The sequence below is a fragment of the Lepidochelys kempii genome, chromosome 2 (genome assembly GCF_965140285.1).
Source record: "Lepidochelys kempii isolate rLepKem1 chromosome 2, rLepKem1.hap1, whole genome shotgun sequence".
Taxonomy (NCBI): Eukaryota; Metazoa; Chordata; order Testudines; family Cheloniidae; genus Lepidochelys; species Lepidochelys kempii.
In genome coordinates this window covers 42226231-42251671 of record NC_136381.1, presented here as the reverse complement: position 1 = coordinate 42251671, position 25441 = coordinate 42226231, and the positions used below count along the sequence as shown (strand labels likewise).

The 25441-nt window shown below is 44.6% G+C and overlaps 2 protein-coding genes across 6 annotated transcripts in view; one reads left to right on the top strand and one right to left on the bottom strand.

The window, feature by feature from the left end:
- Positions 1 to 23726, bottom strand: part of MTERF3 (mitochondrial transcription termination factor 3) — a 39174-nt gene extending 15448 nt beyond the window's left edge. The window contains exons 1-6 of one of the 4 annotated variants that reach the window (XM_073330519.2): positions 23578 to 23726; positions 18551 to 18905; positions 15490 to 15642; positions 13886 to 14075; positions 4658 to 4805; positions 3315 to 3386 (exon numbers count right to left, since the gene is read on the bottom strand). In XM_073330519.2, the coding sequence (XP_073186620.1) occupies positions 3315 to 3386; positions 4658 to 4805; positions 13886 to 14075; positions 15490 to 15642; positions 18551 to 18881 (894 nt within the window). In that variant the 5' untranslated portion in view covers positions 18882 to 18905; positions 23578 to 23726. Of the gene's footprint in view, positions 1 to 3314; positions 3387 to 4657; positions 4806 to 13885; positions 14076 to 15489; positions 15643 to 18550; positions 18906 to 23132; positions 23225 to 23577 lie in introns of those variants that run through there. The other 3 variants (XM_073330520.2, XM_073330517.2, XM_073330518.2) reach the window with 3 other exon arrangements.
- The window catches only part of PTDSS1 (phosphatidylserine synthase 1), a 54159-nt gene continuing 51994 nt past the window's right edge, over positions 23277 to 25441 (top strand). The window contains exon 1 of one of the 2 annotated variants that reach the window (XM_073330515.2): positions 23277 to 23705. In XM_073330515.2, the coding sequence (XP_073186616.1) occupies positions 23527 to 23705 (179 nt within the window). In that variant the 5' untranslated portion in view covers positions 23277 to 23526. The remainder of the gene's footprint in view (positions 23706 to 25441) is intronic. The other variant, XM_073330516.2, reaches the window with a different exon arrangement.

The window sequence follows — 25441 nt, the reverse complement described above, 5'->3', positions numbered from 1 at the left end:
ATATCGACGGGAGAAGCTACTATCTCTCAGGGACGTGGATTAATTATACCGATGGGAGAAACTTTCCAGTCAACACAGTAGCATCTTCACTAAAGTGCTATAGCGGTGCAGCTGAGCCGCTGTAACACTGTAGCCAAGCCCTTACTGAGGAAGCATCTTAAGAAGTGGGGGTGTTCTCATGAAAAACCGGATGCGCCTCATTCCTGTGAAGCCAGCCAGCTCTGCAACAGAACTTTTTTTGGGGGAAAAACTACTTTATTAAACAGGAAAGGTAACTACTACTAAGCGCAGACCAAGAGTTGCTTTTATGATTTTGTCTTGTATTGTGGGTTATACGGGAGTGGAGATTTAAGGTAAAACTAGTAAATTGGGATACACTGCTTCTTTTGGGGCAGAGGACCTGGCATTTCTGTGATTAACTAGTGTCATGGGCTGGATACCACAGGAGAACACTTTAGACTGTGGGACTCAGATGCACCAAACCTGCAAGGCAAAGACAAGGCTAGTATAGCCCAGAAGAGAGTATCTGAGTTGCTGAAAGACTGGTAGCGTTAAGGAGCTGATACCCAGCTAGTCACAGACAAGATACCCTCATTGCAGATGAAGGGTGACTCTCAGTCCCGGGTGCCCAGAGAACCATCAGTCCATCTAACAACTGTCTGATAGTAACAACTCTTGTCCACTACCAACCTAGGCTGGATTTGAACTACTGATCTAAAGTTTCATAGATTCTAAAGCCAGAAGAGACCTCTGTGATCCTCTAGTTTGAGCTTCTGTATAACACAGAACTTCCCCAAAATAATTCCCAGAATCTCTCTCTTAGAAAAACATCCCATCTTGATTTAAAAATGGTCAGTGATGGAAAATCCACCACAACTCTTGCTAAATTGTTCCAATGGTTAATTACTATCACCATTAAAAAGGTATACCTTATATCCAGTCTGAATTTGTCTAGCTTCAGCTTCCAGCCACTGGATTGTGTTATACCTGTGACGTTGCACCCCGTAAGACTTTATGGAAATATGCTTATGAACGTATATATGACATAACTGGAATATGTTTTATGCTACATATGCCATGTAACATGTATGTAAAGGATATGATCTACTGAATATATTCATCCTACTTGTATGCATGTGTCATTGTTGTATTCAAAGTTATGAACATTGGCTGTGTACTTGTTTGATTTTAAATAGCCTTAGTAAGGCATTTGGTCAGCTTCTTTAGAAAGGAATTTGCAAGTTAAGTGCCTAATCAAGAAGCACTTAACAGACAATGGATCTTGGAAGGCTCCAATTCACATCAGAAGGGATTCACATGAGGACGTTCAAAGTAGCATGTGAACCACGGCTGCTATCTGTAAATTCTGAGTCATACGTGGACATGTGACTTGCCCATGTGACTCCAAAACTCCATCTTGTAGCTGGAATTCTATGGGGAGGGGGGGAGGCGTCTCCACCCACAAGAGAAAGTCTATTTAAGCCCATGGGAGACCCCTCCACTTGGTTTTCAGCTGGCTCAAGAGATCGCCTCTCCATCCCCAGGGATACCTAAAAGAAACTGGAACAAAGGACAGTAACTACAGAGGGTGTGAGTGATTGCTGGACCCAGAGTAGAAGGAGATTAGTCTGTAAAAGGAAGCTTACTGGAACTCCACTGAGGGTGAGGTTTTATCTGTATTCAGTTTTCTTACTGTATTAGATATAGACTTACGTGTTCTGTTTTATTTTGCTTGGTAATTCACTTTGTTCTGTCCGTTATGACTTGGAACCACTTAAATCCTACTTTCTGTATTTAATGGAATCACTTTTTTCTTACAAATTATTAATTATTATGCATTAATACCGGGGGTGGGGGGTGTGTGAAGGGGAACAGCTGTGTGTATCTTTCTGTCAGTGTTACAGAGGGTGAACAATTTATGAGTTTACCCTGTATAAGCTTTATACAGAGTAAAATGGATTTATTTGGGGTTTGGACCCCATTGGGAGTTGGGCATCTGAGTGTTAAAGACAGGAACGCTTCTTAAGCTGCTTTCAGTTTAAGCCTACAGCTGTTAGGGGGACGTGGTTCAGACCTGTCTGGGATTGCAGCAGGCTAGCGGGTCTGGCTCAAACCAGGCAGGGCACTGAAGTCCCAAGCTGCCAGGGCAAGAAAGCAAGGACAGAAGTAGTCTTGGCACATCAGTTGGCAGCCCCCAGGGGCTTTCTGTGATCCAACCCATCACAATACCTCTCTCTGTTAGACTGAAGAGCCCATTATTAAATATTTGCTCCACATTTAGGTACTTATAGACTGTAATCAAGTCTGCAAGATTAAAGACTATCTCACTTGCAGTCCCTGAATTATCTAGCCTTCAGGGGACTTATTTCCACAGTATTACTAGATTTAATTAGTGACTAATGAGAACTGTTTCTTCCCATCCACAAAGGTAAGGACAGCAACACTGTGTACTTCATTAGACAGACAAACTTGGGCTTTTCAAAAACATTCATTGCAACACTTTACTTGCACAGATAGGGGATTCAAAGTTCATTAAAAAGAAAGTGCTATTAATTGAAACAATCTGCTCCTTTCCAAACCTCCTCCCTCACCACACCCTTCCAGATTGACACTCCTGACCACTGGAAATCTGCCAGAGCAGCTATTCCATCTGAAAACAATAGATTTTTATTCATTTATGGATTATATGGTAATAGGATTTCTCAAATTGAGTTACTACACATCATGCTGTTGGCCTAGCTGGTGTGACAGCACAATAATTAAAGCAATACACAATTTACATTTTCAAAGGGGAAAAGTCCTTATGGAATTGCAAGTTATTTATCCAACAATTGTTAATAATGACCATCTGCTATCAGACAATAGGTGTCAAATCCACTTTTTGGCAGCTCAACTTCCTACCAAGAGAAGATCATCAGCTGCATATTTCTTGCTCCTAAATCCTCAGGGATAATTACTATATTTTTTGCCAGCTTGGGTTAAGAAAAGATAGCAGCCCAATCTTTCACTGTTTACTCAGAAAACGATACCCGCTGATGTCAACAGGACTTTTAACTGAGTAAATTACGCCCAAAAAATCCTCTAAATCCAAAATTAAAAAAAACAAAACAAAGTGCTCTGGAGCATGTGTGCTCTGAAACCTGAATGTTAAACACCAAAACAGGTTTACCAGAAAGATCCTTAAAGTTGTTTTATATGTACATATAAATACATTACCTCCTGCATGGAATTTACGTCTAAGGAATTTTAAATCTGTATTTTTAATTAGCATAGTTATACAGTATATTGACTTCTTAGATGGTTTTTAAGCTTACCTGCCAATTTTCTTTTATAGGCTCAAGACTGCCAGTCAGTAGCCTTGGAAGACGAACTACTAAATCCCGGGTCTGTAATTTAAAAATGGGAAAGATTACTGTTATTGAAACCACAACTGTTAGAAATTCATCCATGTAAATCAGATACATATTTTACATTCACAAATGTTTTGTTGGACTTTTACACACATGCTCCTGAATTTCAGTTCTAGTCTGAGGAAACTAATTCTTTCATTTGAAAATTCATTATGATATCTCCAGCACCAGGATTAGAGAGTCTGAAGAGAAAGGAAAAAATAAGAGGAAAAGGTACCAATAAATAGCTGGAGTCAAATTTCACCATTCGGAAAAAGATGGGATTGAAAGGTATGGCAAAACAGCAGGAAGATGGGATTAAAATAGGCCTACAGACAAAGGCATTTTGAACTCCATATCCTTTGACAGTTCTTAAGAGTTGTTCTTTTGTTGAGATAGCCAATCAGTTTTGAGACATTAAGGTGCTGGTGTATGGACTTTATCTCCTGGTACACTTTTTATTTCTCCACCATGGTCTCCTAAAGACTTTTAGCAGCATATCCTCTTTCTACGCTATCATCATGAGACTGAAATAAGAATTTAACCACCAATCAGAGACACGTGTGACACATATCATCATGGTTTTGTACTATTTGGATTTTCTTCTCCTTCCCACCACTCTCAAGGCTCTATTCCAGTTATCTTTCTAGCCAAAGAGCAGAGGACACCCTTTGGAGGCTGATAATTAAGGAGTAGCTGTTGAATGAAGTAATTAACTCAACTCCTACATGCTTCAGAAGACTGAATGGACTGCTAATGCCTTAAAGACCATAAAGCAAGGAACCGTGCATCTAATCTGATCTCCTGTGCAACCATGCAGAGTACATCCAATAGGTTTCTGGGCTAAGTACAGTGTTACGAGTTTATGCTAGTATGGTATTTGTATACTATATGATGTACTTAAGGCCCTCATTATATTGCAGCGTTTAGAAAATGATGAAGTCAGTTGTCTTTCTTGTTTTATTTATTATTTTAGCAGTAGGATCGATCCTCAGATGCTGCATCAGATGATAAAGCTGTATACACATTTGACACTGTTCACAGATGTACTGCCTTCAGAGGCAGTATTTTGGGATCCTTAGTGTTAAAGATTCATGCTACCTACCTGGGGGAGTTAAAGTCATGTCTTTCGGCAACAGCATGAGAGTGACAATCAATAACCTTGCACGTACACTAAGTATTTTGAGGTTATCTGTGGGCACCTATATTTCAAGTCTAGCCTACTTTCACTAACAAAATACATAAGTATGTAGGGGTATATTATTTACCTTTTGCACACTTAGTCCAAGTTCTTTTTGGAAGAAACCCAATCTATTATCCAATCTTTCCACTGAAAAAGACAGTAAAAACGGAGCTCTCGAGACCATCCGTGCAACTGCTTCCTTACCAAATTTTTTTGATTTTAGGTAAGCCACTCTAGGAAAGAGCAAGAAAATCAGTGATGAACATTTATTGCCTCAATTTATTCATCTAGTTGCTCAAATTCCTCAGTGATATCTTACATGTTTTACAGATGTTTTAATATTAACATACAACCCTGCCAGAAATAATTAGGGGGGGAAGTCTGCAGTTATCATAAAAACAAAATACCATCCCTTCCAATTAACTACAAGCAAAATATGAGAGAGCAAAATGTCAATACTGAAGACAGATTTTAATTCTTTCCAGCTGTACTTAAAATACAGGTTAAAATAGTTATCTGCTTAAGTAGCAGCCTGTCTCACCGATTAAGAACGCACTAATGCACATCAGGGCACGTGGCTATGACAATATACATTGCCTTCTGCTTATTTTAATGAAATACATTTTCATTGCTTTGGTCAAACTTAAGAAGGACCTCAATACCATTCTCCCTTGCACAGTCCTATTATGCCAATATCACAGAAGTAGAAATACCATACATTGCCATGTATGGTGAAACCCTCCACAAAAAAGTTAAACACTTTTAGATCTGTAGAAGTTATTTTTGTTATAACAGATCTCTACTTTTGGTTACTGCCCCCAAGATTTAGTTATAAAACATCTGGTTGCCAGGACACAGAAAGAGTTTATCTACAGCCTTCAAAGCGGAGCAATGGGGGCAAAAAACCTAACTGGCTTCAAGACTGAGCTTGATATATTTATGGGGGGATGGTATGATGAGACTGCCTACAATGGCATGCAGCTGACCTGCAACTGCGAGTAGCAAATATCTCCATCATCTGGTGATGGGACACTAGATGGGGAGGGCTCTGCGTTACTACAGATAATTCTTTGCCAGCTGTCTTGCTGGGGGGTCTTGCCCATATGCTCAAAAAGATTGAACTGATCGCCATATTTAGGGTAGGGAAGGAATTTTCCCTATGACCAGATTGGCAAAGACCCTGGAGCGGAGGGGGGCTTTCACCTTCTTCTGCAGCATTGCCAATCTGACTTGAGTGGTGTCACCGTCTTCTGCAGCATGGGACACGGGTCACTTGCAGGTTTAAACTAGTTTAAATGGTGGAGTCTCTGTAACTTGAAGTTTTTAAATCATTATTTGAAAACTTCAGTAACTCAGCCAGAGGTTAGGGGGTCTATTATAGGAGTGAGTAGTTGAGGTTCTGTGGTCTGCAATGTGCAGGAGGTCAGACTAGATCATCATCGTGATGGTCCCTTCTGACCTTAAAGTCTATGAGTAACATTTTTATGTTTAAGAGAGGTTTATTTCCTCTCCGTCTCCTGAAATTAGTGAAAATGGAGTTCTATTTAAAATACTATATGTAGGGCCCTACAAAATTCACAGTCTATTTCGGTCAATTTTAAAATTAGTCAATTTCACAGTTTTAGATGTTTACATCTGAAATTTCAGGGTGGAACCCTGGGGGTCCCAACCCAAGTAACAAAGTGAAATTGACCTAATTCTTGTCAGTTTGTTTCCAATATGGTTCTAAAAAGAAACAATTTTCCTGTCACAATTTTGCTCTGCTGCACTTCTTCCACTCAAATTTGCTAGATACTGTACTCTGTTCCTTGCAATGAAACCTAGAATTCTGCAGAAACTGATGGCAGAGGTCTTCATTTTCAGAGGAAGTCTCCTATTTACCCCTAATGAATGGATTGTTCAAGACCCGTTTAAATATATCATATACTCAGAATTGCCAATCCCAAACATTCTAAAAAAAAAACACACACAATGGTTTTTAAAATTTCACAATGTAAGTCAAAGGATTGTGGAGTACTTTTTCTTTGCTGTCTCTTTGGTGAGTCATTAGGTTTTATGGTTTCAAGCTTTTCTACAAAACCATGAGAGCCAGAAACTTACTTTAAACAAAAAAAAAAATTAAAAAAGTACAGCTGACATTTTCATGTGGTCACCTGACACTAAGAGCTGGGACTTTTAAGGCAGACACGAACAAGACTCACGATAATCCTGTGAGAATTGGCAACCCTGTCAGATCAGCAGTTGTATAAAGCATGTTAAAGATTCAAGTCACCATTAACAGTATTTCAAAATAAACATATATGGTGCAGCTGCACTACAGACACTGATTTGCAACTGTCAGAATTGTTATGAATTATGGAATGTTTTTACTTTTACAGTGTTTATCTCAAGTCATAAATGCCAAATCTATTGAAACTTTTGTTTTGTTTCCTGGCAACATGGGATCCATAACAATAAAACATTCCAGAGAGTGATGTAACCAATATTGTGTCCATCTGTATTTAGGGCCTGGTCTACACTACGAGTTTATGTCGAATTTAGCAGCGTTAAATCAAATTAACCCTGCACCCGTCCACACAACGAAGCCATTTTTGTCGACATAAAGGGATTAGTGCAGAAATCGACATCGCTGTTTCGAATTAAGGTTAGTGTGGACGCAATTCGACGGTATTGGCCTCCAGGAACTATCCCACAGTGTACCATTGTGACCACTCTGGACAGCACTCTGAACTCGGATGCACTGGCCAGGTATACAGGAAAAGCCCCGGGAACTTTTGAATCTCATTTCCTGTTTGGCCAGGCGAGCTCATCAGCACAGGTAACCTTGCAATCCCAGAATCGAAAAAGAGCTCCAGCATGGACCAAACAGGAGGTACTGGATCTGATCACTGTATGGGGAGATGAATCTGTGCTATCAGAACTACATTCCAAAAGACGAAATGCCAAAACATTTAAAAAAAAATCCCCAAGGCCACCATGGACAGAGGCTACAGCAGGGACGCAACACGGTGCCGCGTGAAACTTAAGGAGCTCAGACAAGCGTACCAGAAAACCAAAGAATCAAATGGATGCTCTGGGACAGAGCCCCAGACATGCTGCTTCTACACTGAGCTGCATGCAATTCTAAGGGGGCCGCCCCTACTACCCCACCCCTGTCCGTGGACTCCGATGATGGGGTACTCTCCACCATGCCTGAGGATTTTGCAGACGGGGAAGATGAGGAGGAGGACGAGCTTGAGGAGAGCACACAGCACCCCATTTTCCCCGACAGCCAGGATCTTTTTATCACCCTGACTGAAATACCCTCCCAACCCAACCAAGCCAGAGAAGGGACCTCTGGTGAGTGTACCTTTTTAAATATAATACATGTTTTAAAAGCAAGTGGTTTTTAATGATTAATTTGCCCTGAGGACTTGGGATGCATTTGTGGCCAGTACAGCTACTGGAAAAGTCTGTTAACATGTCTGGGGATGGAGTGGAAGTCCTCCAGGGACATCTCCATGAAGCTCTCCTGGAGGTACTCTAAAAGCCTTTGCAGAAGGTTTCTGGGGAGAGCAACCTTATTCCATCCTCCATGGTAGGACACTTTACCACGCCATGCTAGTAGCAAGTAGTCTGGTATCATTGCATGACAAAGCCTGGCAGCGTATGGTGTTTGCTGGCATTCAAGCAACATCCGTTCTTTATCTCTCTATGTTATCCTCAGGAGAGTGATATCGTTCATGGTAACCTGGTTACAAGGGGAATTTAATTAATTCAGGGGACATTCAGAGGTGTCCATTCCTACTGGGCTGTTTGCCTGTGCCTAAAAAGAAATCCCCCCCACAGTTAGCCAAGGGGTGTGGGGGGGGGCACTGGCACTGAGCTGTTCGCGTTTGGCTAGCAGGATCTTTCCTGATACCAGCCACACGGTGCGGGGGAGGGGTAAAGCGATCATCCCAGAGAATTGGATGGTGGGGGGGGATTAGTTTGGTTTCTGCTGCTGCACGTTAACACGAAAACTATAGCACTAAATGGCCAACTCAATGGGCTTTGCTTGGTATGGGAAAGGAGGGGCACTGCTGTTATGAAGGTTGCAGAAGTCAAAAGACTAAGGCTTACCATAGCCGCCTACAAGACGAATTCTCTTGCCCGGTACTGCGTGTGTGACCTCTAACACCAAAGCCGCAGGCACTCAATATAAGATGCAAAATGCGACCTTGTACCAAAATCACACGTGTTATGTAATGTGAATAGTGTTGTTCACTGTGAAAGAGTATAGCCATTGTTCTGTAAAATGTATCTTTTTAAATACTTCACTCCCTTTTTTTCCTCCCACAGCTGCAAATGTTTCAAGCCTCCCTCCTCCATCCCAAAGGCTATCTCAGATAAGGCAGCAAAAAAAACACACGTGCGATGAAATGTTCTCTGAGCTCATGCAGTCGTCCGGCACTGACAGAGCTCAGCAGAATGTGTGGAGGGACACAGTAACACAATACAGGAAAGCGGCCAATGAACGTGAGGACAGGAGGGATGATTGAGATGAGAGGTGGCGGCAGAAAGATCAGAGGCGGCAGGATGCAACACTGGGGCTACTGCGGTATCAAACAGACATGCTCCGGAGTCTGGTGGAGGTTCAGGAACGGCAACAGGATCACAGACTGCCGCTGCAGCCCCTGTTTAACCGTCCTCCCTCCTCCCCAGGTTCCAGAGCCTCCTCACCCAGATGCCCAAGAACATGGGGGGTTCGGGGGGGGAGGGGAGGAGGGAGGCTCTGGGCACCCCACCACTCCACCCCAGTAGACATTCCAAGCAACAGAAGTTTTGAAGTGGCCTTCTCCTCCCCTCCTCCCACACCCCACCCAGGCTACCTTGTGAGTTATCTCCCTATTTTTATAATAAATTAATAAAGAATACATGGTTTTTAAACTATAGTGATTTTATTTCCTTTGCAAGCAAGCTGTGATCAAAGGGAGGAGGGCGGGTGGCTTACAGGGAATTTAGAGGCAACCAAGGGAGAGGGTTTTCATCAAGGAGAAAAACAACTTTTACACTGTAGGCTGGCCAGTCATGAAACTGGTTTTCAAAGCTTCTCTGATGTGCAGCGCTTCCTGCTGTGCTCTTCTAATCACCCTGGTGTCTGGCTGCGCGTATTCAGTGGCCAGGGGATTTGCCTCAACCTCCCACCCCACCATAAATGTCTCCCCCTTACTCTCACACAGATTGTGGAGCACACAGCAAGCAGCAATAACAATGGGAATACTGGTTTTGCTGAGGTCTGAGCAAGTCAGTACACTGCGCCAGCGACCCTTTAAACATCCAAATGCACACTCTACCACCATTCTGCACTTGCTCAGCCTATAGTTGAACAGCTCCTTACTACTGTCCAGGGTGCCTGTGTACAGCTTCATGAGCCAGGGCATTAAGGGGTAGGCTGGGTCCCCAAGGATAACTATAGGCATTTCAACATCCCCAACAGTTATTTTTCTGGTCTGGGAAGTAAATCCCTTCCTGCAGCCATCTAAACAGACCAGAGTTCCTGAAGACGCAAGCGTCAAGAACCTTTCCCAGCCATCCCACGTTGATGTTGGTGAAGCGTCCCTTGTGATCCACCAGTGCTTGCAGCACCATTGAAAAGTACCCCTTGCAGTTTATGTACTGGCTGCCCTGGTGGTCCGAGGCCAAGATAGGGATACGGGTTCCGTCTGTAACCCCTCCACAGTTAGGGAATCCCATTGCAGCAAAGCCATGTAGTATGACCTGCACATTTCCCTGACTCACTAGCTTTGACAGCAGCAGCTCAATGACTGCGTTGGCTACTTGCATCACAGCAACCCCCACAGTAGATTTACCCACTCCAAATTGATTACCAACTGACCGGTAGCTGTCTGGCGTTGCAAGCTTCCACAGGACTATCGCCACTCGCTTCTCAACTGTGCGGGCTGCTCTCATCTTGGTATTCATGCGCTTCAGGGCAGGGGAAAGCAAGTCACAAAGTTCCATGAAAGTGCCCTTACACATGCGAAAGTTTCGGAGCCACTGAGAATCGTCCCAGACCTGCAACACTATGCCGTCCCACTAGTCTGTGCTTGTTTCCCAGGCCCAGAATCGGCGTTCCACTGCATGAACCAGCCCCATTAGCACCATGATCCCTGCATTGCCAGGGCCCGTCCTTTGAGAGAAGTCTGTGTCCATGTCCTCATCACTCTCATCACTGCGCTGACTGCACCTACTCGCCCGGTTTTGCTTTGGCAGTTCTGGTGCTGCATATACTGCTGGATAATGCACGTGGTGTTAAATGTGCTCCTAATGGCCAAAGTGATCTGAGCGGGCTCCATGCTTGCCATGGTATGGCATCTGCACAGAAAAAAGACGCGGAACGATTGTCTGCCGTTGCTCTGACGGAGTGAGGGGTGACTGACTACATGGCTTACAGCACCCCGTTCTCCCCGACAGCCAGGATCTTTTTATCACCCTGACTAAAATACCCTCCCAACCCAACCAAGCCAGAGAAGGGACCTCTGGTTAACAAAGGGGGTGGCTTTACATCAAGGAGAAACAAAAACAACTGTCACACAGAATGGCCCCCTCAAGGATTGAACTCAAAACCCTGGGTTTAGCAGGCCAATACTCAACCCACTAAGCTCTCTCTTCCTCTGGTATTTCAGGCAGGACTGAATCTCCATTATAGTTTTCAAGGTGCCCGACAGACCTCACCAAAACGATTGTTGGCCGTTGATTTCACGGAGGGAAGGAGGGAGGGAGGAGCAAATGAATACAAAACAAATCTGGTCTATTTCTTGTTTTGATCCACTCCATCTATCTTTTACATCTTTGGCTGGCAGCAGACGGTGCAGTAGGACGCCAAGCCATCCACATCTCCTGGCTGCTCGGCAGAAGATGGTGCAACAGGACTGCTAGCCTTCCTTATTTCCTGCCTGCCTGGCAGAAGATGGTGCAATAGGACTGCCTGCAGGACTAAAGAGAATGACATTGTTGAGTCACTCCTAATTTATTCCCTGCGCCCATGTCTGCCCATGCGCTCCTGACCGACCTTACCGAGGCAGCCAGGAGCATCTCGGACACAATGAGGATGGTTTTCAGGCCTATTGCACCGTCTGCTGCCACAAGGCAATGGGTTGCTACTGCTGTGTAGCAATGCAGTACCACATCTGCCAGCACCCAGGAGACATACGGTGACAGTGAGCTGAGCGGGCTCCATGCTTGCCGTGGTATGGCATCTGCACAGGTAACTCAGGAAAAAAGGCACGAAACGATTGTCTGCCATTGCTTTCACAGAGGGAGGGAGGGCCTGATGACATGTACCCAGAACCACCTGCAACAATGTTTTTTGCCCCATCAGGCATTGGGATCTCAACCCAGAATTCCAATGGGCAACAGAGACTGCGGGAACTGTGGGATAGCTACCCACAGTGCAGCGCTCCAGAAGTCGACGCTAGCCTCGGTACTGTGGAAGCACTCCGCCGAGTTAATGCACTTAATGGAATTAGAGCATTTTGCGTGGGGACACACACAATCGACTATATAAAAACGATTTCTAAAAAACAACTTCTATAAATTTGACCTAATTTTGTAGTGTAGACATACCCTGAGAAACGAGCACTGTCTGGTTGGATCACGTCATAATGAAGGCATGGGATAATAAGCAGTGGCTGCAGAACTTTCAAATGCACAAGGCCACATTCCTGGATCTGTGTGCAGACCTTGCCCCAGCCTTCCAGCACAGGGAGACCAAAATGGGAGGTGCATTGACAGTGGAGAAATGAGTGGCTATCGCACTGTGGAAACTTGCAACACCAGATTGCTACCAATCAGTTGGTAATCAATTTGGAGTTGAGAAATCTACCACCGGGGCCATTGTCATGCAAAACATGCAGGGCTATTAATAGAGCCCTGCATGGATACAAAAATGTGTATCCGCATCTGATCTGCGATCTGCAAAAATTGTCCATGGATATCTGCATCTGCAGATTTGCAGAGCTCTACTTACCATGGCTGGGCTGAGGCTCCAAGGCACCCCCACGCTGGAGCCCAGTCAACAGAGGGTGTGGGAGTCTCAGACCCTCCACCTGCCCTCAGCCGGGCAGGTACACAACCCGGGGCTGCTCTAAGCCCTCCCCCCAACTACAGGAAGGTGGAGGGTCCACCGCAGCTCCACACAGCAGCCAGCCCAGCTCTTACTGTGGCCAGGCTGCAGCTCCAAGCCACCCCCACCCCGGACGGAGCCAGGTCAGGGAGAGTTGCACTGCGGGGAGCCTGGGTGTCTCCACCTGCCCTGCGCAGAGCACCTGGGGGCAGGGACATGGGCTGGGTGCTGCCTGAGCCCTCCACCCAGGGAGGGTGGAGGGATCCAGGCTCCCCAGAGCTGCCGGCACAGCTTTCCCCAACGCAGCTCTGGCCAGAGGCAGCTCGTAAACTGCAATTCTGCTAGGTTTAGCTATATCAGTCTAGAGAATTGAGTAAGCCATCTTAGCAGGTGGGCATGACATACAAATCAGGCTCCTGGAAAAGGTGCGAGTAGCCCAAACCTTTCCAGCTTCTTCATTTGTTTTCTGTCCTCTGCTAGTCAGACTCGCTCCCACAAAATAGCCAGGTAGAAGAATTTTGTTGTGACTTAACTGCAGTTTTTCATTCTCAGAATAATTTCAAGCACATGTTCCCACCTACCTAACTGTCACAGTTGTAGGGTTCCCAGTCTAATAAATTTTTTTGAATTTTTATTCTACCTTTCTGAGCAGTGGCAGACTTAGATCTATGTGACTGTAGGATTCCAACTCCCAGGGGCCCGCACACCTAGCCCCCACAATCCCGATTCCCCTCCTTAGTCTGGACTGACTCTGGCAACAGCAGCCTGCTGCACAAACCCAGTTATAACTGCATCTCTCTGCAACCTGTTTAGAAAGCTGCACTTCCTCGCTGCCTTATTTCCTGGTTCATGTAGAGGTGGCAGACATCAGCAGGTGTCGATCCCACAACCAGGTGGGGCGGCAGAAGGAAATCTGAGATGGGAATGGTGGGGGCACAGAAAGGCATGGGACAACCAACAGGTTTGTAGCACAGGTGAAAAGAAATTGGGTGGCTATAGATGAGGAGGGAGGCATTTTCTGTGGATTTTCACTTAGAGCCCTGCACACCAAGCACCAGCCCCACATTTGAGATTTTAAAGCATTTACGTGTTAGACCTAACAAAATCCCACTGTAATATTTACCTATTTTATAGATGGGTAAATCGAGGTAGAAGGGATTGGATTTATGTGATTATAGTTAGCAGGCATAGGATTTGGGTCATGGGCATGTTTCATGAAAGACCTACCTTGTCTCTAGCGCCTCCATGTCTACAGCAAGAATGTATGGATTTTGGGTCAGGAATGGACCCAGCTGATTATCTTCTACACCCACATCCTTAAGAAACAAAAGTCTTTTTCTTATATCTTTTTCAAAATCCAGTCTCAGTAGGAGTTGGCCTGCATTTGGACGTTTTTCCACTTTGGACAAATCAACTCCTACAGCAAATAAATCAGACACTACTTTAGTTGAATACTTAGTTAAATGAATTATGAGGAAGAGATTCATAAGAAACATAAGTACATGCTGCACTGCATGTATGAAGTCTTGAATACAACTTTTGTGCATATAGCCAAAATATTTTGATTGCTCAAGATATTGTGGTCACAATAGCTTGTATATTCAGGAGAGAACTGAGATAAAACAAGCTCTAAATTCTTTCTAACCCAAATTTTAGTAGCAAAATTCAGACAGTTTAGTTTATTCTTTGAAGAAAAAGACAGCAGGTTTCAGTATTGCAATCAGAGAAGTTAAGCACAGTAAGATGCATTTCACACCATATTCTGAACTGTGCAATGTGCAGGGATCTCATTTTGTTTGCTCAGAGGTACGTGGAGGTGGTTACCTCCCAACTCTTTCTTATATGGGCACAGTAATGAGAGGAAAATTTTATTGCAAAGTGTCTTTGGTTACCAACACAAATAGCTCTCATTATTAGACTGTTAGCCAAAGGCAATTCTAATACAAAACCCACTTGCCCCAACAATCCAGCAATTTACTTTTCTCTGGGCTTTATTCCACACTAGAGTGTATAACTTTTTGTCTGCGCTACTGTGTCATGCACTAAGTGGCCTGTATGGACCCTGCTGCCACACACAAAGTTCCCTAGCGTGCTTTGTTGTAGTCCCATTTCAAACAGTACTACGTGAATACACACTAGAGAAATTTTAGTTCGTGGCAGCAGGGCCTACACAGACCATTAGCACATGGCACATTAGTGAGGACTAAAATCTACAACTGTCTGGTACAGTGTAGACATCTCCCCTCCCACAAGTCATTTTTGTATTCCATGCATTTCTTGCACTTGAAGACGGTTGGAGGAAAAAGATCACCTTGACTTCAGGCATCCTTCTTTTTCAATTTAAGGTATTTTTTGAGAGAGCCAGGATATTCCCCATTTCTCCCGCCCTGCCTCTTTTAATTCTTCTCACTTCTAGGGCCCTGCATGATGGTAACTTTCCTTCCTACCCAGGAGAAAAAGTTGCAGCTTCTCCACAGCCAGTTAACATTTCTTCAGTGAGCCCAGAGGGATGGAGGCTACTAGAGTACAGCAAGGTGTTCCTTACCTCCAGGAGCTGCAGGTGATGCCCTCTCAGTGCTCCTAGCTAGATCAACAGCTGAGGAACACAGAGTCTGTCCCAAATATACATACATTGCTGGTAAACCACATAAACAGACTCTACTTGTGTTCACTTGTCCTGCATCTCTCCCCTCTATCTTGGATTGTGCATTGCTACACTTATAAAATTATGATTTGCAAGTTTACTGCTAAATCAGTAAGATCAAAATATAAACTAAGGAATACTCAACACACCAAGCACAAATATTCTGCCTAAACATCATTACACTTACCCAAAAGCACTAATTTGCTCAGAGTTTCTGAACGATCAACATAATCTCGAAGTGTGAAAGAACCAAGGGGAAGGGGTGGCTCAGCTACAATCTGCACAGCTTCTTCTTCAGAGATCTCCTCCAAAGCAGATGAAGGTGGTGTATCTTCCCAAACTAGAAGCCATTAATAAGAGAAGTGTTAATAGATTTTCTTGACAAACTGTTACAATTTCCAGTACCTTCCCAATCGGTCTCAAGAACTAGAAATTAAAGTAATTTCAGAATATGATTTTACTTATGTTGTTGCTTTCACTTGTTTATGGCATTTCTTCTGTGAGGCAACTATGATTACCAGGAAACATAATTAGCTGTAATGTGACAAAATCAAAGGACCGATTCCTTCCCTAGCTCAGCCAGGACTTCCTGGATTCCTGCTAATCCTGCAAAAGCTTTTTTGAATGCTTATCTTTAAGCATCCAAGTGGTAATATCATGTGCTTAAAACGAAGCATGTGTGTAAGTGTTAGCAGGACTGGGACTTTACAGTGCAACTTGGGCAAGTCCCTCAATCTTTGCTTCAGTTTCCCCATCAAATATAGATAATATCAGATCCCTAGCTGGTGAAGCACAATTAATAGCTGGAATGTATGTTAAGGTCCTTGGATTGATGCTGCTGTAGCAATATCACCAAAAAGCTTCCTAATAGTGAGATCTATTGAATTATGTAGTAGTCACTCAAGGGAAGCGGTAAAAGCCACATCGCGGTAAAAGCCAATTGAGACATTTAAATTTATGAAGTCCTGGAGAATATTAGCACATCTCTTTGGAACAGCCCTGTAAGGTAGAGAACTACTGCTATCACTGTTTAACAGATTAGGAATTTAGATACAGAAATAATGACTTACCCAAGACTGAACACAAAGTCTATAGCAGAGCTCAGAACTGAAACTATACATCCTGATTCCCAGTCTAATGCCTTAACCACAAGACAATCCTCCTCACTTCTGGCTGATTTTTTAAAACCTACTCGTTACAGTAATTTGAGGTCTGTCTTGAAACAGGTTAGAAAAACACTTCTCTCTTTTTTCCATTTTGTACACTTGACAGCGTATTTCACATACTTTGTTTCAAAGTTTCTCCAGTTGTGTGGATCTTTCACACAGCAATAAGGGAGAAACTTCTTTCCTGTTATTTCTTAAAGAAAATAAAACGGAAAAACTACAAAACTGGCAGGGACATTCGGGACCAGTAGAATCCCTGAAACTGTATCTTTTAAAAAAAAAAAAGAACATCCATTTAGTAGATGTGAAATGGATGGTGTCCCTCTAACAAGGCTTTATATGTCAACACTTCAATTTTTCCGTACTGATAGTTTTAGTAGAAACATCCAGCTAGCATGCATAGCCAGTGTGGCTAGACAGAATAAAAGGTAGAGTTATAAATTATATCATCCATCTGCCACTGTCACTGTAGAATTGTTCCTCATATTTTCTCATACTTTGTAGAGTCTATTTTTAAATGCCCTAAAAGTTGAGATATGGCCTCTAGTAACTCTATTCCACAGTCTAAACAGAGCTCTCGCTGTTATAGAGTTTTAGATGATTTTCCAGCAAAAGTTTCTTTTTTCTCCACTTCATCCTAATATACTGGTCTGCATTTCTGGGACCAATTCAGCCCTGGCATAAACAGACAAAACTCCATGGAAGTTGGAGTACCTCACAGACTGGTTGTAGGGCTTTAATTAATGTCTACAAAACACAAAGTCCTGGTCTATGCTAGAAAAGGTACCTGTTGCTCAAGAATACATATGCGAGTTGCACATTATATGGGTCACTAAACAGCTTGCTACGCTTCCACCTATTTGCACCTCTGACTGCAGAATATCAGTTTTGACACACTCTGGATGAAAGCTGACTCATCTAAACCAGATTTACACACACTTTGCACTACAGTCACAGAGGACCCAATCCTTCTCAGTTGTACATGGGGTTAGCTGCAAGTGTAGGCCAGACAAGTCAACACAGTGTAGGAAACTCACTTTTTCTAGCATTCCCCATTTGCAGAAGGAGAAAATGGTTTGTCAAAGGACACAAAAGGAGTCCTTGACAGAACCAGACTAAAACTCAGTTTCCTGGCACTATGCTCATAGCCCACCTCTCGGCTGTGTGGAAGAGAGGCCTGTAAGCAGTATCTAAAACAGTTTAAATGGATTAGTGTGTTTAAACGACTGTTTTAACACACTAATCATTTAACATACGTTATGAGTGATATAAAAAGGGTTAAAACAATCTCCAATATCTTATTTCGCAGTTGCAGGTAAATGCTATAAGAAGAATGAAGTATTCTCACACTTAGTACTTCCATAGCAATTTTTCTCCATACATATTAAAAGCCCTTTTCAGTGGTTGTTTTTTATTATCCTTATTTAGGGGTCAGGGCACAGAGTGGTTCAGTGGCTTGCCTAAGGTCACACAATGAGTTTGTGGCACAATGGAGAAGAGAATTCAGGTCTCCTTACCACCAGTCTGATATTCTGATAAGACGACTAAACTTCTGACTAGATTTAAAAGCAATCAGTACGGTTCTGGATCAAATACTTGTCTTATATGACAGAAATCCTATATTAATACTGAGGTTCAAACTGAGTGAAACTTGTAAAGACAGTCCAATGAGTTAACAGCCAAATGTCAAGTTTAAAGCAGGATTTTCAGTACAGAAAAATAGAAGTTCTGACATCATGCTGCCAAAATGAGAATGCTTAGGTGGACACTGGTAAGATAGGCTACACAATAAAACGGCACGAGCCCTCACCACAGAAAAGCAGAGGAAGTATTGACTGAGATGAACGAGTCAAGTGAGACAAAACGTGGGATATGCTGGCTAGAGAGTATATGAACTAGTAGCTGTGGGACATGAGGAATACCTAGAAAAAGGTGGTTTGAGATGCTGAAGGAGGACGTGAAAGTTGGTGTCCGCTTGTTAGATGCACTGGACAAGAATGCTTGGAGACTAAGAGCCAACGACACCGAACTGATGGGACATTGTGGACTTTAAGTTAAATTCAAGTTCTTAAAGTTTCTTACCTTCATATAATGTTTTTGTATCTGAGCTGGGTATTACTTCTGCTTGCTGCTGGTAGTGGTTTACTGGAGAATGTAAGTTACTTTCTGAAGAAACAATCTGTCCATTACTTAAGTTGGTGGACTGTAAACGGTTCCCCAAAGATACAGATCTGTAGGTCTTCAATCCACGCTGAAGAAAGTGATTATCAGTGCACAGGAAAGATAGAACTGAAAGCTTACGCAACTGCATCCACATTCTGTGAGTTTTTCTCAGTTGCTGAACAGAATTAGCAACACTACTTGTTTTCACTGACAAGTGCCATATGCTTATCTGCCGAGCCCAAAAAGCCATCTTCTACATAAATATGGTTCCCTGCTAAGAAAAAGGAGCACTTAATTATAAGGAGAAAATGGTCAGGAATAAAGTAATGCATCTCACTGTTCACACAAACTAGGTCCAAAGTTTAGGAAGCGGCTTTATCAAAATTAAAGCAGAAGTAGGTCTGTGCTATCTAATGTCATTCAGCTGCCTTGTGAATTTACAAATGTGATATCCTAGAAAATACATAACTGAACAATAAAAATTTAAAAATCTTCAACAGACATTGTTTGCATTAAGTGTGTTAATTCTCAACAATCTGTTTATGAAAAAAGAATCAGGGCACCACAATGTCAAGTCTCTTCATGGGCACTGCCAGACTGTCCTTTGGTTCTGTAAAAAGAAAAGGAGTACTTGTGGCACGTTAGAGACTAACAAATTTATTTGAGCATAAGCACATAGCACAGGGAGGTCCTGGTCCAAAACTGAAGCTCCTAGGTGTTATGCTAATACACATAAATTGATTACAACAGTAACACATTTAGTCTGAAAAAAGAAAAGGAGTACTTGTGGCACCTTAGAGACTAACCAATTTATTTGAGCATAAGCTTTCGTGAGCTACAGCTCACTTCATCGGATGCATACTGTGGAAACTGCAGAAGATCTTTTTATATACACACAAAGCATGAAAAAATACCTCCTCCTACCCCACTCTCCTGCTGGTAATAGCTTATCTAAAGTGACCACTCTCCTTACAAGGTGTATAATAATCAAGGTGGACCATTTCCAGCACAAATCCAGGGTTTAACAAGAACGTCAGAGGGTGGAGGGGGGTAGGAAAAAACAAGGGGAAATAGGCTTGAATAGAGACTGGGAGTGGCTAAGTCATTATGCAAGGTAACCTAAGTTAATTGTATCAAATTTGCAAATGAATTCCAATTCAACAGTTTCTCGCTGGAGTCTGGATTTGAAGTTTTTTTGTTGCAATATCACAACTTTCATGTCTGTAATCACGTGACCAGAGAGATTGAAGTGTTCTCCGACTGGTTTATGAATGTTATAATTCTTGACATCTGATTTGTGTCCATTTATTCTTTTACGTAGAGACTGTCCAGTTTGACCAATGTACATGGCAGAGGGGCATTGCTGGCACATGATGGCGTATATCACATTGGTGGATGTGCAGGTGAACGAGCCTCTGATAGTGTGGCTGATGTTATTAGGCCCTGTGATGGTGTCCCCTGAATAGATATGTGGGCACAGTTGGCAACGGGCTTTGTTGCAAGGATAGGTTCCTGGGTTAGTGGTTCTGTTGTGTAGTATGTGGTTGCTGGTGAGTATTTGCTTCAGGTTGGGGGGCTGTCTGTAGGCAAGGACTGGCCTGTCTCCCAAGATTTGTGAGAGTGTTGGGTCATCCTTCAAGATAGGTTGTAGATCCTTAATAATGCATTGGAGGGGTTTTAGTTGGGGGCTGAAGGTGATGGCTAGTGGCGTTGTGTTATTTTCTTTGTTAGGCCTGTCCTGTAGTAGGTGACTTCTGGGAACTCTTCTGGCTCTATCAATCTGTTTCTTCACTTCCGCAGGTGGGTATTGTGGTTGTAAGAATGCTTGATAGAGATCTTGTAGGTGTTTGTCTCTGTCTGAGGGGTTGGAGCAAATGCGATTGTATCGCAGAGCTTGGCTGTAGACGATGGATCGTGTGATGTGGTCAGGGTGAAAGCTGGAGGCATGTAGGTAGGAATAGCGGTCCGTAGGTTTCCGGTATAGGGTGGTGTTTATGTGACCATCGTTTATTAGCACTGTAGTGTCCAGGGAGTGGATCTCTTGTGTGGACTGGACCAGGCTGAGGTTGATGGTGGGATGGAAATTGTTGAAATCATGGTGGAATTCCTCAAGGGCTTCTTTTCCATGGGTCCAGATGATGAAGATGTCATCAATGTAGCGCAAGTAGAGTAGGGGCGTTAGGGGACGAGAGCTGAGGAAGTGGTCTAAGTCAGCCATAAAAATGTTGGCATACTGTGGGGCCATGCGGGCACCCATAGCAGTGCCGCTGATCTGAAGGTGTACATTGTCCCCAATTGTCCTTACCCATAACTATTTTACATTATGGCCCCACAGTATGCCAACATTTTTATGGCTGACTTAGAACACCACTTCCTCAGCTCTCGTTTATTTTTATTGCTCCAACCCCTCAGACAGAGACAAACACCTACAAGATCTCTATCAAGCATTCTTACAACTACAATACCCACCTGCGGAAGTGAAGAAACAGATTGATAGAGCCAGAAGAGTTCCCAGAAGTCTCCTACTACAGGACAGGCCTAACAAAGAAAATAACACAACGCCACTAGCCATCACCTTCAGCCCCCAACTAAAACCCCTCCAACGCATTATTAAGGATCTACAACCTATCTTGAAGGATGACCCAACACTCTCACAAATCTTGGGAGACAGGCCAGTCCTTGCCTACAGACAGCCCTCCAACCTGAAGCAAATACTCACCAGCAACCACATACCACACAACAGAACTACTAACCCAGGAATCTATCCTTGCAACAAAGCCCGTTGCCAACTGTGCCCACATATCTATTCAGGGGACACCATCACAGGGCCTAATAGCATCAGCCACACTATCAGAGGCTCGTTCACCTGCACATCCACCAATGTGATATACGCCATCATGTGCCAGCAATGCCCCTCTGCCATGTACATTGGTCAAACTGGACAGTCTCTACGTAAAAGAATAAATGGACACAAATCAGATGTCAAGGATTATAACATTCATAAACCAGTCGGAGAACACTTCAATCTCTCTGGTCACGCGATTACAGACATGAAAGTTGTGATATTACAACAAAAAAAACTTCAAATCCAGACTCCAGCAAGAAACTGTTGAATTGGAATTCATTTGCAAATTTGATACAATTAATTTAGGCTTGAATAGAGACTGGGAGTGGCTAAGCCATTATGCAAGGTAGCCTATTTCCCCTTGTTTTTTCCTACCTCTCCCCCCCCCAACATTCTTGTTAAACCCTGGATTTGTGCTGGAAATGGCCCAACTTGATTATCATACACAATGTAAGGAGAGTGATCACTTTAGATAAGCTATTACCAGCAGGAGAGTGGGGTGGCAGGAGGTATTTTTTCATGCTTTGTGTGTATATAAAAAGATCTTCTACACTTTCCACAGTATGCATCCGATGAAGCGAGCTGTAACTCACGAAAGCTTATGCTCAAATAAATTGGTTAGTCTCTAAAGTGCCACAAGTACTCCTTTTCTTTTTGCAAATACACACTAACACGGCTGTTACTCTGAAACCTGACATTTAGTCTGGTTACGAGCATGCAATTAATATTGTATCTTGAAAGACAAGGCAGCTCCCCCTAGCCCAACAGGTACATTGCTCTCTTAGGCTATGGCTACGGTAGAGAGCTTACAGCAGTGCACCCCCAACGCAGCTACATCAAGGGGAGAAGCTCTCCCGTCAATGTAGCGCAGTCCACACCAGTGCTTAGGTCAGTGTGACTTATGTCACTGAAGAGGGGTGGCTCATTCACATGCCTGAGCGACCTAAGTTATACCAAAGTAAGTGGCGGGGCAGACACACTACTACGTGTTCCTGCTCTCAGGCAGGTCCCAGAGCTAGGACCCTGCCAAGGGCTCCCAGGGACACATGAAGTAGGAGCACCCAGCAGACCTATCATAGAATCTCAGGGTTGGAAGGGACCTCAGGAGGCCTAGAGATAAGGCAGCGCTTAAAGTGGTCTGAAAAAAAGCAGGAGGGCCTAACATAGCCCCAGTCAAAGTAAGGGGTCATGCACAGGAATCAAACAATGCACAATTTCTTGTATTACAGAATCCCATGCAACCGTTAGCTCATAAAGCTCCTTACAAATACTTATTGTCACTGTTTCTAAGCGAGACAACAGGCCGCGCACAAGTAATTAAAACCCCAGACATTCTAGGACTAGCGGGTGCCTGGCTGGGGGCGCAGGCGACGCTCAGACCGTGCCTAGGGTGCTGCCCCCGCCCCCCCTGGCGCGTCCGTGTCCGGAGCCCGGTTCCGAGCCTGACCCTCCGCGGGGCTGGGCTGGCGGGAGCCCCGGCACGGTCCGTGCCCCTGCGGCTTCCAGCGCGGCTAGCCTCGCCCCCAGACACAGGCCCTAGGGCGGCCGGCGGGCGGACTGAAGCCTGAAGCCCGCAGCCTGCCCCGTTCCCAGCGCCCCCTGGCCCAGCTCCAGCCGCGGGGCCCAGCCGGGTGACCACGCCGGCGAGGGTCTCACCTGAGGCGGCGGCGAGGCCTCGTGCCGCGCCGCTGGCTCCTCCCCCCGTCGCCTCGCCCCGCCCCCTCCCGGCCGGTCTGCGCGCAGCTCCCCTGCCTCGCCCGCCCCCTTCCCTCACACACTGCAGAGGCGCTTCCTGCCCGGCCGAGACCATCTGCCGGCGGCGGGGGGTTGATACTCTCCTCCCTCTCCCCGCGCGGCCCGGCCGCTCCCTCCTCCGTGCAGTAATTCCCCGCCCCAACCCCCCCGCCTCGCCGGGGCCTGGTCCCAGCGCCCGTTTGGTGCCGCGCGCCCAGGCCCCCGGGCCGGGAGAGCGCTGCTCCCTCCCGCAGCCGCCGAGCGGAGCAGGCGGCCGGGCCGGGCCGGGCCGGGGCGGGCGGCGGCGCGCGGGGAGATGGCGTCCTGCGTGGGGAGCCGGACCCTGAGCAAGGACGATGTGAACTACCGGCTGCACTTCCGCATGATCAACGAGCAGCAGGTGGAGGACATCACCCTGGAGTTCTTCTACCGGCCCCACACCATCACCCTGCTGAGCTTCACCACCCTCAGCCTCATGGCCTTCGCCTTCACGCGGTGCGCGGGGCGGGGGGGCGGGGCGGGGCGGGGGAGGCCCCGAACGAACGGGGGAGGGGGAGGGACGGGGGAGCGCCGGGGCAGGCTACGGAGCCAGGCGTGAAGGTTGCCGGGCTCGGCGACAGGCCAGTAGCTCAGTGACGTGTGGAGGCGCCGCCCAGCTGGGGGACAGCCACACCGGGGCGGGTTGGTCCCCACCAGGCGCCAGGTTTTCCTTTTTTAAAAAAAATTGAGCTGTTATTTTGAACATGGCCACAGAAGGACTGGAGTTTGCCCTCCCCCCCGCCGCGGATGCTGTCAAGGTATCCCTACCAAGTATTACTTCTGTCCATAAATACCATAAAGAGAAGGTTTTTGGTTTTTTTTTTGCCTTTGGAAAGCACCTGACTGCAGCAGGACAATGCATCCTAGACCATCATACTAGGGCTTTATTCAAACTGGCATTCATTCACTTTGCCTGGTGTTTTTTATGCACAATGTAAATCTGAAGTACAATCATTTGGGTTTACTGTATGTTTGGTTATGTACCTGAGATCTTCATTACTGAATACATATTTTGTGTCAATCTCTCAAATTCAGATTAATTAAAGTGCTGATACCGTAGATAAAGACAAGGCATCTCTTGTGATAGTGATACCAGTCCCTTTTATCATGACATAAGACAGTGCTGTTAAGTCTGTTGTACGTTTCTTTTTCCTATTTCTTGATGAAGAAGGTAGTGTGCCAGGGAGAGGGGGTGGTGTGTGTTTTGTTACCATACTCACTGGTAAATTTATTCACGATTAGTGAGAGTGAGCTGGAACAGATCTTATCAAACCATAGCTGTGTCTTCAAAATTTGGTCTAGTAGTAGTATCAGGTAAGATTTTGTTTTGGCCTTTTTCAATAAGCTTAATTACAATGTGTCTTATAAAGTATTATGTCTCTATCAATATATAGAGTATCAGGTACTAGAAATGATTCATATCCTTTTTTTAAAAACAAACAATCAAAAAAGCTTGCTGTCAGTACCATAAAGTCTAACTCTGATTTTTTCAGTGTTGTTTAGTTTCCTACCATGATTTTGTAAACCATCAGTTGAAGTCTTCATTGAAGTCAAACATAGTTCTCAAGCAGTCATCTGGGACTACACCATTCCTTGTGTAGCATCACATCTTTTGCTTATTGAACACTATTGTTTTATGCAGATCTCAGATGAACCTGGGAAAAGATCTTCTGTTGGATGCAGCAGCCAGATCCATCCTTAGTTTTGGGAACCTGGTAGTGGTTCTTCATTAGGATCTCAGGAGACAGAGGTCACAGTCCTGAAGTTGGCAGACCAGGGTGGAGCTAGACTTCAGAGAGGGGTTGCTTCAGTGTGGGAAAGCCAACAAAGTAAATTTGAATGGGTGTTTAATTGCCTAATTTGCCTATTTTAGGCTTTTGTAATGTATCTGTCACCTAAATATTCAGGGCTGCTGCTGCACCTGCCTTGTTTTTCCTTTTGGATAAGCTGGTCTCTGGCTTCCCACCTCCAAATCTGTTGCTATCGCTGGGATTCCTATTGACTATGCTCCACTGTTTCCCTTTCCTCCTCTGGGGAGGAGGATATGGCTTTCATTTAACTGAGAGGCAACCAACAAAGAGGCAAATGGCAACTGAGGGACGGCTGCTGGGGGCACTCCTTTGTGAAGCACACACAGCAGCACTTAATGGAGGTGACAGGCTGTGTTTTAGTAAAGCAAGAATAAAATGCAG